The sequence below is a fragment of the Ambystoma mexicanum genome, chromosome 4q (assembly GCF_040938575.1).
Source record: "Ambystoma mexicanum isolate Mex_15411 chromosome 4q, UKY_AmexF1_1, whole genome shotgun sequence".
Lineage (NCBI taxonomy): Eukaryota > Metazoa > Chordata > Amphibia > Caudata > Ambystomatidae > Ambystoma > Ambystoma mexicanum.
Window position 1 is genome coordinate 236,799,085 of NC_090928.1, and position 18,785 is coordinate 236,817,869.

General features: G+C 48.1%; 1 protein-coding gene across 3 annotated transcripts in view; it reads left to right on the forward strand.

Moving 5' to 3' along the window:
- Positions 1 to 18,785, forward strand: part of ZC3H6 (zinc finger CCCH-type containing 6) — a 1,150,225-nt gene that overhangs the window by 638,675 nt on the left and 492,765 nt on the right. For all 3 annotated transcript variants that reach the window (XM_069607788.1, XM_069607786.1, XM_069607787.1), the window contains one exon: positions 5,768 to 5,878. In XM_069607788.1, the coding sequence (XP_069463889.1) occupies positions 5,768 to 5,878 (111 nt within the window). The remainder of the gene's footprint in view (positions 1 to 5,767; positions 5,879 to 18,785) is intronic.

Below are 18,785 nucleotides of genomic sequence, written 5' to 3' on the forward strand. Positions count from 1 at the left end.
TTTTGCTGCGTTTTCGCGCTTTATCAAAGAGAATTTCTCATTTTTTGATCAAATAGAGCCTCAAGCTCCACCGTCTCTACAATCTCGTCGGCGGCAACAACGATTAAGGCGGCCAACGCCTTCGCGATAGTGGCCCGCTACGACAGGGAGTTATGGTACAAGATCGCCCCCCTGTTGGACTTCTTACCGGATAACAAGAGGGCCGAGGCCCTGGAGGTCTTGCAAGAAGGCGAAGTGGCGTCAGACCACGCCATTACGGTGGCAACGGACATTGCCGACACCGGTTTCCGCCAGCTAGGCAACGGCGTTTGCCTTAGACGACGAGGTTGGCTCAAGGCGACGGATTTCCGCCAGGATGTACAAGCCAAGGTGTTGGACATGCCGTTCGACAGGAACAACCTGTTTGGGAAAACGGTGGATGAGTCCCTCCAAGCCATCAAGGCGGACACGGAGACAGCTAGGGCCCTGGGCGTTCTCCGGCAATGAAGGCCGTCCTTTCGGAGCACCGGAGGCAAGCAGGGTGCCTCCAAGGGATTCGGTGGTGGCTCCTCTAGGTACCGCCAAGCGGCCCGCTCCTCGTCACAGGAAGCCTATAGAGGATGAGGCGTGTCAGGTGGGCCTCGCCGTCGTCGCCGTGGAGGCCAAGGCGGCAAGGCGTCCTCCAACCAAGATTGAACCGACAGCGGTGCTGGGCCCCCACCAAAGCACCCCGGTGGGAGGCCAGCTGGCGAAGTTCGTCAGCGTGTGGGAGTCCATCTCCACTGACCGTTGGGTGCTGGACGCCCTGGCCCAGGGGCACGCCCTCGAATTTCTAAGAAAGTGCCCCCGCATTCAACCCGTGGTCAGGAAGGAAAATCACGTCCCTCAACTGCTATTAGAGGTAAGGGCGTTGCTCAAAAAAGGTGCCATCAAGCACGTCCCGAAGAGGCTCTGGGGCTCCGGAGTATACTCAAGGTACTTCCTAGTGAAAAAGAATGCAGGAGGATGTCGCCCCATCCTGGACCTGCGACGACTGAACAAGTACATCAAGGCACAGAAGTTCCGGATGGTCACCCTCCAGCACATGCTGGGAAGCTGGAGGAGGGCGATTTCCTGTCGTCGGATTTGGAGGATGCGTACTTCCACATCCCCATTCTGAAAGGACACCGAAAGTTCCTCAGGTTCGTGGTCCAAGGACGGCACTACCAGTTCAGGGCCCTCCCGTTCGGATTGAAGTCGGCACCCAGGGTGTTCACCAGGTGCCTTGCACCGGTGGTGGTGCAGCTGCGCCTGCAGGGGATCCACGTCTCCCCCTATCTGGACGACCGGCTCATCCGAGCAAGGACAAGGGAGCTCGCCGTGGATCACACAGCAAAGACCGTCCAGCTGCTCATGGACCTGGGATTCTCCATCAACTTTCCCAAATCCCACCTGGTCCCGTCGCAAGTTGCACTGTTTCTGGGAGCCAAGCTCGACACAGTGGCGCGTCTGGCCTCTCCGTCGGAGGAAAGGACGAAGGCCATCCTGGGCAAGGTGCAGCGTCTGCTGGCCACAGACGTGGCCAGGCTGAGGTCCATCAAGTCCCTCCTCGGGATGATGTCCTCCTGCATATATCTTGTGCGCCTGTGCAGGCTTCGGATGCGCCCTCTGCAAGAGTTCCTTGACTCCCGCTGGATCCAAGCGACGGGCAGCTTCGAGGACAGGATCCCGCTCGACGAGACCTTCCGACGAGCGATCCGGTGGTGGGGCACCCGCGCTAATCTGACAGCGGGCACAGACTTTCAGACCTCATCCCACCAGATAATGGTGACGACGGATGCCTCCCTGGAAGGGTGGGGAGCGCACACCGGAGAACTTCACGCAAGAGGCCGTTGGCTCCCGGAGGAGAAGATGCTCCACATCAACATCCTGGAGCTCTGTGCAGTGTTCTGGGCCCTAAGGTCCTTTCTCCTGTCCCTCAAGGGCAAGGTGGTGAGAATCTTCACCGACAACATCACCACAATGTTCTACATCCGGAAGCAGGGAGGAACCAGATCCTCAGCCCTCTCCAAGGAAGCCCAGGATCTGTGGCATTGGGCCGTCGCCCAAGGGATGTTTCTGGTGCCCTTTCATCTGGCAGGGATAAAGAACACCATCGCCGACTCACTCAGCAGGGAGCTGCGCTCGTGCCAAGAGTGGGAACTATGTCAGGATCAAGTGGATCGACTCTTCCGACGATGAGGAAAACCGCAGATCGACCTGTTCGCGACGGCAACGAACTCCAAGTGCCAGAGGTTCGCCAGCAGGTTTCCCCAGCCGAGGAGCATGGGCGGTGCTTTCTCGTTCCCCTGGGACGGCCTGTTCCTATATGTGTTCCCTCCATTGCCGTTGCTGCTCCGACTCGTCAACCAGCTCAAGAGGTCCTGGTGCAGGATGATCCTAGTCGCACCGGCGTGGCCGAGGCCCATCTGGTTCCCGGACCTTCTGGACTTGTCAGCGTCCCCACCAGTCAAACTGCCGACGGACGCGGATCTTCTCTCCAGAGAAGGAGGCGCCATACTTCATCACGACCCACAGTCGCTGAACTTGCAGGCCTGGCTCCTGTAGCACTAGAGTTTGGAGGGTACGATATCCCGGCTGACTGCAGAGAGGTCCTTGCAAAAGCCAGGGCGTCCTCATGTGCTACGGGCATAAGTGTAAGAGGTTCTCTGTCTGGTTCCGTGCACAGAAGATTAACCCTCTACGGATTACGGCCCGTCAAGTGCTGCCGTACCTACTGTCGCTGGCCAAGGCTGGACTGGCTCACGCCTCCATCAAGATACATCTGGCTGCGATCTCCCGATAGACCAGAACCACAGGACGGGCGTCCTTGTGGTCCCATCGCCTGGTGAAGGAATTTATGAAGGGACTGTTTCGATCGTTCCCGCCGGTGAAGGCCCCTGCCCCGGCGTGGGAACTCAACGTGGTGCTGACCAGGCTCATGGGGGTGCCATTCGAGCCCCTGCATTCAGCACCGTTGAAATTCCTGTCGTGGAAGACTGCGTTTCTTGTGGCCATCACCTCCGCACGGCAAGTGGGAGAGATCCAGGCCCTATCCTGCAAGCCTCCATACTTGACTTTTCACGACACGAGGGTGGTGCTGAGGACGCACCCCTCTTTTATGCCCAAGGTGCCGTCGGACTTCCACCTCAACGAGCTCTTGGTGTTACCTGTTTTCTTCCCGTCGCCTTTGTCACCGGCCGAGAGAACTTTGCACTCGCTGAATGTGGCTAGAGTGCTGAAGTTCTATGTGGACTGCACAAAGAGTTTTCCGAAGACATCAAAGCTTTTTGTGAACTTTGGACCTGTGAACCAAGAGAAGGCTCTCTCGAAGGCTTCCATTTCCAGATGGCTCTCCGGCTGCATCACGCACTGTCATCGGTTGGCAAACCGACCGTTGCCTGGCCGTCCGAGAGCCCATTCGACCAGAGCTATCGCTGCTACTACGGCGTTCTTGTCTGGTGTGCCCCTGCTGGACATCTGTAGGGCTGCTACGTGGAGGTCGACACACACCTTCACGAGATTCTACTGCGTCGACCGGGATTCCAGGGAGGAGCTCAGGGTCGGCCAAGCGGTGCTGCACAACTTGTTCGCCCAAGGTGAGCCTGGTGAGGAGGTATGAACAGCAGTTAATGTTGAGTTTTGATGTAATGCTTAATGTTGAGCCTTTTATCCACCTTCTGTTGGTTGTGCATGTGTGTACTGCTATGTATTCTTATATTCATGAGCATGTGAATCCATGCCAGACCCCATGCTGGAGAAGGAACAAGTTACTTACCTGTAACTGTTGTTCTCCAGCAGGGGTCTGGCATGGATTCACATGGGAACCCTCCATCCTACCCCACTATGGCTCTTCACTTGGTCATACTGCTACTTTGCGTGCTACCAAATCTGAAGATGGCTGCCGGAGGCGGAGCTTAGGGAGAGGGCAGTCATTGGCTGAGGGGCAGTATGACCCAGAGACCAGTGATTGGTTACTACTGAGAAAGACAGATCAGAAGATTTTTTCTTTACCGAGGATTCCCGGCCTGACGGGGAATATTCATGAGCATGTGAATCCATGCCAGACCCATCTGGAGAACAACAGTTACAGGTAAGTAACTTGTTCCTTACGCTTGGATTTGGGGTGGGCTCCTGACCAGTGGCCTGGGGTCAGAGGGTGGCTTCAAGATGGGGTTAAGTCCTGGTGTGGGGGGCAGCCTCTGCTGATTTATGATACTAGTGTGTACAGCGTCATCAGTATATCCAATGACATGTCCCTTGGCTGAGGAGTGAACAGAGCGAGAGGCATCATGGTCTAGGCAATATAAACATTTATGGTGTCGATCCTCGACATTCACATTTCTCAATTCACATTTCGCGCAGAATTTCAAGAGGCACCTCTACTCCTCGGACATGGTGAAAGGTGCGAAGTAGGCTGAAGGCCAGGCCTTCTCAAAACTTCGATGGAAGATCAGCGACGTAGGATGATCTTTGCCGACAGCGGGTCCCCGCTGCTCGTAATCGACCTTTGGTCAAACGATAAAGCAAAAATCGGTCAATTTGTTAAAGTTTGCTGAAAAAAACTCAAAAGACAAAAAATTGCTCAGAGAGCAAGAAGAGGACTCCCAACACTGAAGCGTGCAGTAAGAATTTGAAGATGGTCGCCTGGTGTGGAGCTTATGGAGGGGACTGTCATGTATGTGGGCAGTATGACCCAGAGCACAGTGATTGGTTTAGAGAAAGAAATGCAGTTTTCAAGCTATAGGAAAACCTTTTTTCTTTTTACCGAGGATTCCCATCCTGACAACGGGCAATATTCCTGAGCATGTCAACCTATGCCAAACCCATGCTGGAGAACAGTAGTTACAGGTAAGTAACTTGTTCCATCCCTAATTGAAATCATAGTAACTATCAAGGGCATCTTAATTATTACAAGCCTCCCTCTTCACTTTCATGTGAGATTATAAAAGGTGTCATTTTTTATCGCTTTCACTTGAAAACCTGATGTTAGGGCTGGCATACCTCTGTTGCATTGAAGGGGATGTCTGAGAATTCGTTTCTTAAAGTGGCAGTGATCTTGTGTCCACTACAGCTTTTTTACTAAATTGATCTGATTACTTGATTTTTCCATTTTGAATTGCTTCAATATGAGAGCCAAGCATTTTCACTTTTTCCATCGTTGTACCGAAGGACATTCTAGAAGCTGCATATGTGTGGTAATGCACAAATAGAACGTCCTTATCCACTTCCTAAATCCATGCCCTGTAAAAACAGTGAATGAATGTCTAATCTAATCAGTATTATACACGTTAACACTTGACTTTGAGGTATTGTAAAATACAAGGAGCGCTCAAAGGGTCTTGTTATTCATATTGTCTAATTTCTTAACGTAAAAGAAAAGCATTATAGGAAATATGATTAGGATGTCCTAATTGTCAAAAAGGTGTAAGCATACATTTATTGTGTAACTCCAGGTTGTCAACTTTCAAGCTAACAGTTCTGTTCTCTTAAACTATGAGTGCCAGTTATTTTGATGTGTGTGTGTTTGTGTTGCTTCATTTGAAACCCAGGTTTCCTTCATTAAATTGTGTGCACATATCCTAATGTGTGGCTATGCTCATATGTTTGGGATTATAATGGTAGCAATTGTAAGGAACTAGAATTGGAAGTATGTTTATTTTATGTAGGCAGGGAAGCCATTAAGTTGAAGCATACTAGTCACTGTGATGAGCACTTTGTGCAAATGAACGCACATTATACTGCCATACTCCTTAACATTTCATTGTTACATGAATTTCCGTGCAAATTCTATCATACCGGAGCAAGATGCTATCAAGGAGATCATTGCAAGTTTTCTCATGCCCCGTTAAGTGATGATGGAAGGGTGATGTTGGACAAGGTAAGCACCCAGAATTGATACATATTCTTTTACATGTTTATTTATTGTTGTCTGACAATGGATTTGTTTGCAGTTCAAATTGTCTTCTGTTGATATTTGAAAACATTGAAAAAAGGAGGACCTGCAAGATTAATTCTGCCACGTGTTGTGCCCCCTTTTACGTCCTCAACTGAGTTGTTTACTTCAGCTGCACACAAATGTAGCTATTCAGACTCTATCTCTTTTTCTAGGGTTTTCTAGGGCCCTTTTTTCTGATCACTGACTTCTTTTTGGTGGCCATAGGGACTTCACCTGAACTTCCCTGCCATTGCAACCCTTTTTACTTTACTTAGGGTATATGGTAATGGGTTGCCGCCAAGGCACCCAGTCCCAGGGGTGCCTCTTTGGCATCCCATCTTTGTCTTAGGTTGATCATATCACCCTCCATTTGTTTTAGGGAGTATGTTGGTGGTAGCTCTGCTTGATTTTTGGTTTCTTCAGGGGTGCAGGCCATTTTACTGTATTGGTAACCCAATGTAGATTTTTGGTAGGCGTTGGGCCATCACAGTATTTTTGTAAATACTTCTCTCTCCCATTTTGAATTCTAAGGCTCCCTTTGGTCACGGCTACCACAAGATGGCCTTAAATTGACATTCTGACCTTCTGGGCTCTCTGGTAGTCTACATTGCAACCTAGCCTCCATATTGGTTTACACTAGTGTGGTTCCCCAGGCTATTCCTCCCTCCTCCTTTGGGGTGGTCTAGGCTGAGTGGCAGTCCTACAGGCCAAGCAGTTTGGTTTGTCATCTGAACCTTTGTCCCCAGAGAACTTCAGTTATTGGTGAGCAGGCTTTTGGCCAGTTTCCTTTTGTAGTGGTATTTCAGGCCATGCCCGGTCCCTGTGTCCCTCTCTTGCTGCTTTGTTTTGCTACTTGGAAGAGGCAGTTCTGCTGAAGTTGTGTTTTCCTGCTGATTCCTGCAATTTATGCTAGTTTTAACGCTTACCCCTCGGTGATTGCTCGGTACAGTGGTTTGGGCATATCCCAGTTTGGGTTTCCTGCCTCTGGAGGGCCAATGCAGGCTTTCTGAATACTCCGGCTGCCTCCCCACATATGCTGGGTTTCATCTTCAATGCTAGTACTGTTTTCTGAGTTCTTTATTGCTGTATCCCGCAGTTTACTGTCACGTTCTTCTGCTTGACTGTCGGTCGGTGCTCCACCTAAAAGGGTGCTGGGACACCTATACACAGCCTGATCTGCTGCTTGGGACATCCTAGGGTGCCTCCAGCCGTTATCCCTGTCCTGTGATCATTTTCTGATGAGCTGCTACCATACTTGGTGCTCCAAGCAGCCAGAAACAAACTTTGTTGGCTCTCTTGTCTTCCCTGAGCCTTCCTTGCCAGGTCCTTCACTCTAGGATTGAGATTGGTGTTGTGCGAAGGCTGTTTTTTCCTTTTCTGGCTCATGAAGGTCATCAATGCATCAGGATGGCAAGCCCCTGGGTACCAAATCCTGTAAATGGGATCAAAGAAATGAACATGTATGTGCTTACACAGGTTATTTTTGACTACTCTACGGACCCGAGTACCGACCTCAGGGTCACAGTGGGTTTGGGGGCGGGGGCATTAGTAAAGATAGTGACCCTCTTTTCTGGGGTTGAGATTCTCTGGAGGAGTCTTTCATCCGAACTTTCCTTTGACTTACATTGGGGGTCCTCTTCCTCTGCTTCATTTTGCTCTGGGGTTTCTGGTTCTTCAGGCAACCTCAGATCTGTTAATTGGGCTCGCTGGTCCTACTTGGGGTTGTTTGATGCGTAATCCCCACCTGTGGTTTAAAGCAGACTTGCCTTCATTTTTCCCATTAAAGCGGATGCTCTATTGGGTGTGTCCCATGAAATGTTCTCCCTATCCCGGAACTCTCCTAAAGTGGCTCTGAGTTTCTTAACTGCTCCTGGACATTTTTCCTGCACCAAGAAGGGGTTCAGGAAGCTCCAGACCAAGGACGAGACTTATTGGATTTACCTCTGTTTTTTAATGTATGTTTAAAGTCTCTTCACTTTTCTCATTGTAAATGCATCCCGCTTTGATGGAAAAAAGAAATCTATTGAAGGACTTTTTAGAATATCGAAAAAGCAGATGACTACGCAAGAACGGTGGGCCCCACTACTAAAAGGCCATGATAAACATTTAATCTCAACAGCTATCAAATTCTGGATAGAGATTCACAAGGACACCGAGCAGTAGCTGTCATGTTTTCCTTTCTTTTAACCTTCTATGTTCCTTTTAACCCAAATGATCTTTTTATTTAATTCTTAACACATCTTAACGAACTACATGATGAAAAGTTTGTCTAATCAAACATATCATTTATAATTAAAAAAAATATTTTTAACAAAATGGGTCATTACACTATAGCAAATCTTGGTGGCACAGTAAATATGGCTCACTGAAATGTATTGCAAAAGTAACTGTTTCTAAAATGTCAAATTAATTTTTGGAGGCCTTTGTGCTATGGTCTTTAAATGTTTCCATCCCTCTATCACTAGTTTAATTACCAGCCATGCATTTGTATTGATGTTAGTATCGTGCTCTAGGGGGGTCAAAATTACTGTGGTGTCAGTGTTGGCCCTAGGGATCTTTAGGCTATTTTTCCTGCTGGTTAAATTGTCTGATTTCACTTTTTCTCCTTTGTGTGTTGGATCCTGACCCCTGGTTTAGGGGGTATCATATAATCAGGGTGGGGTTGAGTTTTTAGGACCCTGTGCTCAACTGTGCAGATCCATAGGCGATTTTGCCTGCTTTGCTTTATGTTCACTTGTTCCCCCTCGCACCCCATTTATTTATAGTGGGTGTCTATCTGATACAATGGACCCTCATAGAGGCAGTGGGGTGAAGAGGGAGTGGTCTTTTTTAACATATAACGTTTTTATATTATGCTCTGTAAATATTTGTCATTATATTGTGTATTGACTTTTCTAGAGGTAAGTATGTGGACTAATTGTAACTTCGCCAGAGGCTGCTACCTGACCTGAAAATGAAGTCTTGCCACTCGGTCCACGTTACCTTTATGAGAGGTTTAGCTTACCGTTCTAGCCAGATGTTGGACTCCATTATGTGATTGGTTGTAGATCCTTTAATAGAGGGTTGTGCAAAAAGTGCACAAGCGACGATACTTGGGCATGTACCAGAATCTCAACTTCATTGGCTGTCACACAAGCAATCTTGGCCGGACTAGACCCTTAAGGATTTGCTTTACTTTGCATCACGACAACAAGCTACTTTGGTGGCCTTCCACTTTTTGATCTGCTAAATTTCCAGGACAGTATAGTCATCAAGCAAATGAGACTGCCAAAACAGATGGCTAAAAATGTGTTTTTGCATGTGATTTGTTCTTTCCAGACTCTTTGTCTCAACATATGCGTAAGATGCCACTTGCTGTACTCCAGTTCATACAAGTTTCCTCTCTACTACTGGAGTCAATAGTAAGTTGCACTTGGTCTAACCCTTGATTTCAGCCTCAGGAACTCTAGGGCTCAAACCAACTTTTGTTCTTTCTGAGATGCCTTATAGAGGCCTTTCCACTGAGCCTTCATTTAGGTTTCCGCCAAGTCTAATTCTACAAGTGTTCGATCCGAGGGGTTATCAAGGATCTCTGTGACTGGAGCTTGTAGTATATTCTGAGGTTCTCAATGAGGCAAAGAAAAAAGATAGAGGTTTCTGAGAACCTTGTTAGTACCACCAATCGTTAAGGCTCATAAGATCCAGGATACAAAGGAATATCTCCTGCACTAGTATAAGGCAGATGGAACACTGAGACCATCTACCACTTAGGCTTACTGAGGCCTCAAAAGGGTGCATACATATTTCAATTATGAAAAGACCAAGAAGAGAGGTTATGATTGATTTAGTCTCAACAGAGTTTGTAGATTGAGACCCCCAAGTTGATGAGGACCCGATACACACTCCCTTCATTTGTAGGTTGAGATGTCCAGTTGATGCCCATTTTCTTTGTGGGCATAAACCAGCATAGGCCGCTTGCCCTTCACATGAGGAATTGCACATGTCTGGTTCCACTCCTCTGTTAGTGGATGGAGCAAAAAGTTGTGTTCCTTTGTGTTAGGGAGAATTCTCAGAAATGTGCTAATTCCCTTCTAACTTAGAGACCCCAAGCTCTCTTTGCTGGACTTTAGGACTTTTTAATTTCTAATCTGGAGAGAGGGAGACCTTTTTCCCACTCTCTCATGCAGTGGTCGAAGTGTACGAAAAGAAGTAGTGGAACTATGTTCCCTGCTAGCCTGCACCCACTCCCCACAAACCCTATCACCACACTGCCTCCCACACATGATACAAACCCCCAAACACATGCAACTGCTGTTTAAGGAAACGTCCTGTGCCTTGCACTGAAAGTGCAAGTTTCAACTTCTTCCTACACTGTTATTTTAAAACAAAACCATTCCTGAACGGTTTCTTTTTCAAATAAATGTATAGGAGCAGTAAAACTTAATTTTAAAAAGTAGAGGAGCACTGCTCCCAACCGCTCCTGCTCACTTCCCTGCTCTCATGTATTTTTCTGTGATTTGGACTCTGTGTTTCTTTTGACTTTGGAGTATGACAAACCTTACATTGTGACTCACATCACCTTGAGTGCAGTGGCACAGGCGAGACTCTTATATTTCCCAAAGGTTTAAATACCTTCTTGTGGTGAAACTATTGTTTCCAAGAGCAGTGAAGTGAAATTGACTTTACTTACATTTTGTAACTTTCTAGACCCAGCACACACTATCTTACAATAGAATTACTTAGTATCCCCTTTTTTTCTAGTTGCTCATGTAACATTTTTATGTTACCCTTTCAACAATTAATGGCTGGTGGCAGTGTTTTACTTTTAACTACCATTGTGTCTTTTTACCGCAGGCTGCAATCCCAGCTGCAGTAAGGCACCCATGGGTGCCCATTTTGTCAAAATAGCCCCGTATTCTTTTTTCGCCATTTCTTGTTGGAAAGGTCCTTCTTGAGATTTACACTGCGCGCCAAACCTGGTTTGGTCCCTTTGTTCGTTTTGTCTTTGGCAGGATTCACGAGTGAAGCCCGGCTCTGGCTCCAGGGTGTCTGGCAGGGGCAGGAAGTGAGGGAGGTGCCTGAAACTCCCTGTGCTTAGTCTCCTGGGTTACAGGAATGCACCCAAGGGTGATTGGCTGGTGGACTGTCCACTGAGGACAGCCACCCTGCTGTGTGAGTAACATGCTGCGAATGAATGGGAGAAACCTGCATAAAAGGCGAGGCTTTTTGCTTGGAAGGCAGAGTCGATCACTGGACGAAGTAATCCGAATAAGAACTTGTAAGAGACTACAACTCCTGGGCCGTTTGTTTGCCCGGTGAAGCCCTGCTGCTGTGCTGAAGCCCCGAATTCGCCTCGATTAGAGAAGACTTGCAAAGAACGACTTCTCCACTTGGGTTGGTGAGACCAATCAACCTCAAGACGAGCACATCTGGAAATCATCTCGGAGCAGGCTGTACTTACATTGCTGCTGCAGGAACCGAAGTGCCAGGGAGGGCAACACCAGAATCGAGTGAGTGTCTTTAAGTCAGACCCAAGCTCCAGGAAGGTCCTCCGGACTCCCAGGAAGCAGAAGCAGGACTGCTCAAGCCTGAGCCATCACAACAGAGTGCTGTACCCCAGATGCGAGGAAAGTCCAAAGTGGTATCCGAGAACCGCAGTGTAGAGACACAAGGAGCTGAAACCGCAAAGTGCCGCTGAATTGAAGTTCGCCCATTGCTGCCGCCGACCTTCCCATCGTAGTGCAGGAGTCCCCAGATGTCCTCCCTCTTGTCCCCACGACTGAGGCCCAGGAACAACAGGATCTGCAGACCTACACAGGAACAGAAGTCAGTAGGGACAATTTCTTCTAACCAAAGGTACTGTAAAACTAAGGGGACTTACCTCTTGTTGTGTAGCCTTACTTGTTCTCAGTTGAGACCTGTCTTGGGTGCTTTTGCAGAGTTGCGTGCAGTTTTGCCCCTCACAAGCCTCCCAGCTTGTGGCCCTACAGTTTTTCTTTACTTCTACAAAGACTTCTAAAACATTGTGCAAGAATTTTACTTACTTGCAAGGAGTGCTTCAGCTCACCTAGACGTTTGCTCAATTAACATTGGCTGGCCTGGCTTCCTGAAAGACTCTTCTCCAGCATTGGATCTTTCATGGATTCACATGCTTAGAATATTCCCCGTTGTCAGACTGGGACCCCTCGGTACACATATATAGCCTTTTCCAATAGGAAAACTTCAGACACTTTTGGGTCCTATCTACGTCCTTTTAGGACCCGCCTACGCATGCTCCGTAGGACGTCCCCGTATAAGAGGCCCGCCCCCGCGGTTCCCCTTCAGATTTCAACCGTCTCCAAAGTAGTGGGATCTCCTCGCGTTGTCTTACTATTTTGTACAAGGTTGCATTACTGGAATTTGAGTACAGAAAATGTCCTCCGTTTCAGGAAAAGCGCTGTTCCGCCCATGCACGACGTGCGGCTTGAAGAAAGTTTACGAGGGGGACGGACATATGGATTGTATATATTGCCTCCACCCTCATCATTCGGCGGATAACTGCGACATATGCAAAGGGTTTTCTCAAAAAACCCTCAAAGACCGCAGTCGACGACTAGTGGCATGGCTGAATGATGGAGCGGGGGCACACCCCCCTTCGGAGGTAGGCTCCACACAATCGGCGAAAACATCACGCCGCGCTACCTCTTCGGAACCACTGGCGAAGAAATCTCGACCGACGGAAAGAGAGTCGTGTGGAAGTCACTCAACTAGAGACTCCTCGTCAAAGAAATCATCTTCATCAAAAAAGCATGAAAAGGAAAGGAAATCCTCCTCGGGCGATCATCATAGATCGACCACGAGTCGAGAGAGTAAAAGCAAGCCAAGTGTGGAAAAGGCGGGACCGCCAAAACCACCTGCTAAGTCACCGTCGTCGACGGCGGCCCAGTCATCGGCCTCCACCCTGCCACTTACGCAGGTGGCATCCACCGTCCCACCGACAACAACGTCGACGATGGCCTCGTCGACGGGGGTTCTACAGGAGGCCTGGAGGCCTGAAGTTTTTGATCCGATTCCCCCCGGATACTTTACTACAAGAACAGGCTGTGTTGCTGTCCTCGGAGGACGAGAATGAGAGAATAGCTGGCCCAGCAGACCTAGGGCTACGAGTGGCTGACAAGTCGTCGATGAGGGGATCCGTTATACCGGCCCCTCTTCTCAATCCTCAATCTGTTTTGTCGTTGGAAATTCTGTCCACGCTTCAATCCTTGTTACAGTCGTTGGACCAGAGACTACCTCAGGCAAACCTGCCACAGTCACCAGTCGACGAGCCGTGCCCATCCCGTCAACCGACGCACCTATGCACGCCAATCTCAGCACTGGCACAAGAGGAAGGTGAGCTGCCAGGTTCGGAGTCTGACAGGGGAGCCATGTCGGATATATCATCATCCCCCTCCAGGGATCCAACCTGGGAGTCAGAGGTGGAGTTGGAAACCCCTAGAAGCCCAGCTCACCCGTCCCCCCCCCGGACTACATTGCATCATTAAATTCTATGATGGAGAAGGCATGCAAAAAATTTGGTTTGTCCCAGGAAGAACAGCAAAAGGACTGTTTTTTGTTCGACCACATGGGTAAGAGAAAGAGGTCGGTGTTCTCGATACCAATACTAGACCATGTATGGAAGGAGGGGTTGCAGACAATGCGTCGCCCGTTTTCAGAGCCGGCAGTGAAAGGACGCCTGGAAAAAAAGTTTAAGGCTTCAGAGTCTACCCCCAAGTGTCTATCCTCCCAACCAACGCCAGACTCGGTGGTGTCGGCGGCAGCGGCGAGGAAGGCGAAGGCCCAGCACAAGTGCACGACTCCTCCTGAGAACGAAGCGAGACGCCAAGATGCCTTTGGCAAAAAAGTGCTATCCGTGGGAGCGACCACAGTAAAGGCCGCAAACTCTCTGGCAATTGTTGCCAGGTACGGTAGGGAGATGTGGCACAGGCTAGCTCCGTTGCTTGATCATCTTCCGGAAGAGCACAGGAAGGCAGCGATGTTACTCGTCCGAGAAGGTGAGGAAGCATCAAATCACGCAATAAACATCGCGGTGGACCTCGCTGAGTCAGGCTTCAAGCAAGTCAATAATAGGGTCGTATTAAGTCGACAGTCATAGCTTAAGTGTACCTACTTCAGGCCAGAAGTCCAATACAAAGTTTTAGATATGCCCTTTGAGGGAGACCTTCTTTTCGGTGAGAAGGTGGACGAAGCCCTAAAGGGAATGAAAGAGGACTCGGACACTGCACGTTCACTGGGTGCCCTCCAGAGTGGCAGAAACTACAAGTCTATTCGTCCCTTTAGAGGGGCTTCAGGTAATTCACGATTCTCTGCATCTGGAGACAGATCCTTTGGCAGATCAGCTTACCCCTCTTAGGGATACAGACGTGCCTCCCAAACGGCAAACCGTCGCCGGAACTTCCAGGAAGAGACCTTCATATCCGTCGTCGTCGTCGAGAGACAAGCAAAATAAAGATCAGCAGTGACATACAACACACCGTTCTGGGGGGAAGAGTTTCAGCATATAACGACGGATCAGTGGGTGCTGGATACTATAAGAAACGGACACTCTCTACAATTCAAACACAGCCCTCCGCAAATTCCACCTGCGTTCACCGCTCATTCCCATCTGAAGATACTGTAACAAGAGGTAACACTCATGTTAGCAAAGGGCGTGATAGAATTAGTTCCAACATCACAGAGAGGTCAAGGAGTCTACTCAAGATATTTCGTCGTAAAAAAGCCGACCGGCAAATGGCGTCCCATTTTAGACTTACGCGATCTCAACAAGTCTTTAAAGAGCCTAAAATTCAAGATGCTCACTCTGCAGGAAGTGATCCGCGCTGTTCAAGAGGGGGATTTTCTAGCATCCCTGGATTTACAGGACGCGTATTTCCATATTCCAATGTGTCGGAAACACAGGAAATTCCTAAGATTTGTAATAGGGCGGACTCACTACCAATTCACGGTTCTTCCTTTTGGGCTCAAGACCTCCCCCAGAACGTTCACGAAATGCCTGGCTCCAGTAGTACTGACCGACAATACAACGGCCATGTTTTATCTGAGGAAACAAGGAGAGACGCGATCAAGAACTCTTTCCATAGAAGCCCAGAAAACATGGCATTGGGCATTAAAGCACGAAATTTCCATCGTGGCTCATCACCTTCCAGGAGTGAGGAACTCCCAAGCAGACTCCCTCAGCAGAAGCATGGCCCAGATACACGAGTGGGAAATGGACACAGTTCACCTGATGAAAGTGTTCGAGAAATGGGGTCACCCCCCTCTGGACGTCTTCGCGACCAAAGACAACAAGAAATCGAGCAATTCGCAAGCAGATGGCCTCAAGAGGGCTCCAGGGGGGAGGCATTCTCCTTCCCATGGACGGACATGTTCCTCTATGCTTTTCCCCCGTTCCCCCTCATACGTAGGACAATACAGTGGATACACAGATACAATTGTCGGGTAATTCTAGTGACACCATACTGGCCAAGGCAACCGTGGTTCTCCGACCTGCTTCACCTGTCGCTGGAACATCCCATAGGGTTTCCGAAAGCCCCGAACCTACTATCCTGGGACAAAGGCACGGTGTAGCATCACGACCCGGACAGTCTGAACCTTACAGCCTGGCTCCTGACTTTTCGGAGTTCGGTGCTTTAGACATTTCGGAGGATTGTCAGAAAATTCTGCAGGCGGCTAGAGCCCCTTCTACAAACAAATCCTACTCCTATAAGTGGCGGAGGTTCTGTGAATGGTGTAGGGGACAACAGGGCCTACAACCGTTGTCGGTGACGCCGGAAGAAGTTCTACCTTACCTGCTCCTCTTGGCGGAGAGGGGATTATCCTTCACATCGATAAAGGTGCACCTGGCGGCCATCTCGAGGTTCACAAGGAAAAGGCAGTCGTCTCCTCTATTTAGCGACAGACTTGTAAAACACTTCATGAGGGGTTTATTTCGAGCTTTTCCATCGGAAAAACGTTTCCCCCCGACTTGGAGTCTCAATACAGTGTTGGCAGGCTTAATGAAACCGCCTTTTGAGCCTATGGCCACGTCCGACATAAAATTCATTTTGTGGAAGTTGGCATTCTTGATTGCTGTCACATCAGCTAGAAGAATCTCGGAACTGCAAGCGCTGGTCGTAGACCCGCCGTACCTTAGATTCTTTAAGGACAAAGTAGTCCTGGCAACTAATCCTATGTTCGTCCCAAAAGTTCTGACAGTGTATCATAAACACTCGTCCATTGTTCTCCCTACTTTCTTCGCCACACCATCATCGGCAGCAGAAAAAGCTCTTCATACCCTGGACGTTAAGAGGGCTCTGAAATTTTACCTACATCGTACACAGGAACTCAAGTCTACTAGACAACTGTTCGTCGCATATGGTCCGTCGACGAGAGGAAAAGCAATCTCTAAACAAGGATTGGCTCGATGGGTCTCATCGACGATTGCGTTTTGTCACTCTAAGGCCGGAAGGCCACTGCAAGGACATCCTAGAGCCCATTCTACAAGATCGATGTCCTCCTCAACAGCTTTATGGGCAGGAATTCCGCTGACGGACATATGCCAAGCTGCGGCATGGTCAGTGCCCCACACGTTTACCCGCCACTACTGCCTTGCCAGGCAGCATGCGGACGAGGTGCAGATGGGAAGAGCTGTCCTGCGCCATCTGTTTCAGTAAGGTAAGCTCCACGCTGTGGAGAATCTGTTGTCTACCTTTTTAATGACAGTTTATCTTATGTGGGTAAGGTTATATGAGGTAACTTATTCCTACTGTACATATGCATTGTGTAGTATGTTGAAGGTATATTACATTACATTCTCACCGCCGTCTCAAGTGTTACTGCTATACAATCTATTCTAAGCATGTGAATCCATGAAAGATCCAATGCTGGAGAAGGGAATAGTTTCTTACCTGTAACTCCATTTCTCCAGCATTGGTATCTTTCATGGATTCACATGCGCCCGCCAACCTCCCCGGAATGTAATGTATTTAATTGATAAATTCCTACTTTGGAGGGGCCGAAATCTGAAGGGGAACCGCGGGGGCGGGCCTCTTATACGGGGACGTCCTACGGAGCATGCGTAGGCGGGTCCTAAAAGGACGTAGATAGGACACAAAAGTGTCGGAAGTTTTCCTATTGGAAAAGGCTATATATGTGTACCGAGGGGTCTGACGACGGGGAATATTCTAAGCATGTGAATCCATGAAAGATACCAATGCTGGAGAAATGGAGTTACAGGTAAGAAACTATTCCCTTCTTACCTCTGACTTTGTGTTTTACCTTTCCTCCAGGAAAGGGTTAATTTACTTTGCATTGGAGGGTAAAAAAGTACTCACCTGTGTCAGAATGTTTGTTTAACCTTTGTTTTATTCCCAAACCCTTTTCTTTGACACCAACTCAGTATTGCTCTAAATGTACCAGTGATATATTAATGTCCACAGTGTCCAAGTTATTTAATTCACCTCAGGGTATATGAACCGTCTGTGTGCCATCCCAAATGGGTACCTGCTGATTTAGAGAATCTAAGAGTGTGTATTTTGAAGTATATTTGTGTGTTGCTTTTATATTGCTCCCTTCTGAAGAAGACTTTTTGAACTGACTGTTAAATGAATAGTTTAATCACGCAACCTTGGGTGTAAGAGTTTATTTGAATACATGTCACTGTGAATCTTTGTGTAAAAACCCTACTGCTCACATTGACCCCCTCTTGAGATAAGCCTGGCTGCTCAACCACACTACCAACCTGTGTAGTACAGACCTATACCAAAGGTTGGGTTCTTATTGCCAGGAGCTCAAGGTTGCTTTAGTCTTCAAAAGGGTACTGCACACAATTTTGCCTAACACTGGTGGCAGGCAGTGAGGATCCATTGTAGAGTTGTTACATTGAGTTTGTGCTTTGCTTTTGTTAAACTAAAACCTTCACAAAGCTAAGCTCCACTAGAACAGCAATTGTAACATGCCAAATATGGATACCTTCAGTAAGGAAGCCCTGATCATTTTAACAATAGATCAACTGAAAGAAATGTGTAAGATCAGGAGTCTCCCTGTTAAAGGAAATAAAAATGAGTTGATTACAAGGTTGTTGAATCACCAAAGTTTGGCTAGTAGGCCTGTAACACCTACTAACCAAGGAAATGTGGAAATTGATAATCGGGATGATAATTCAGAGTCTAACTCTAATGTCTTAGAAGAGTCAGAGGAGGGAGAGGAGTCCCAGGATACTCTTTGCCTTAACCTATGACCACTGGGACCCCACAAGGTCCATCACTGAGCCCAGAATGTGTATCTTGAGAAAATGAGACTTGAATTGGAATTTAAAAGGTTGCAAGCTCAAGCCAAACATCAGGACATCAAACTCGGGGAATTCGAAATGCAACATGCTCTTGAAATGAAACGATTGTCCCTTGAAAATGTTTCCCTCCCAGAGTCCTCTAGGTCTTCCAGTCTCAGGAGGCCTTGCAAAGAAGCAGTGAGTATGTATGATGTGAAACTTGATATTTTGGATTGGTTGGGTGCCTTTGAATATAATCATGGGATTCAGGGTATCACAGGGAATCAATTGATTCCTTGGCTTTTGTCAGTGCTCCCCCTGGTTGCATCTGATGCTGGAATTGAGGTGGGGGAACTTGAAAGATTGGAGTATGAGAATGTGAAGCTGACTTTGATAGCCAGATTTGGGAATACTCCTTCCTAGTACCTTAAGAAGTTTAGGACTGACAGTCTTGGGCTACCTGGGTTTGTGAATTTTTGAACACTTAGACAAATGGGTTAAGGGTTACAGAGTGAACTCCTTTGAAGGAATGAGCAATCTGTTTTTGTTGGATCTGTTTTTGATGCCTGCTCGCCTAAGCTGAGA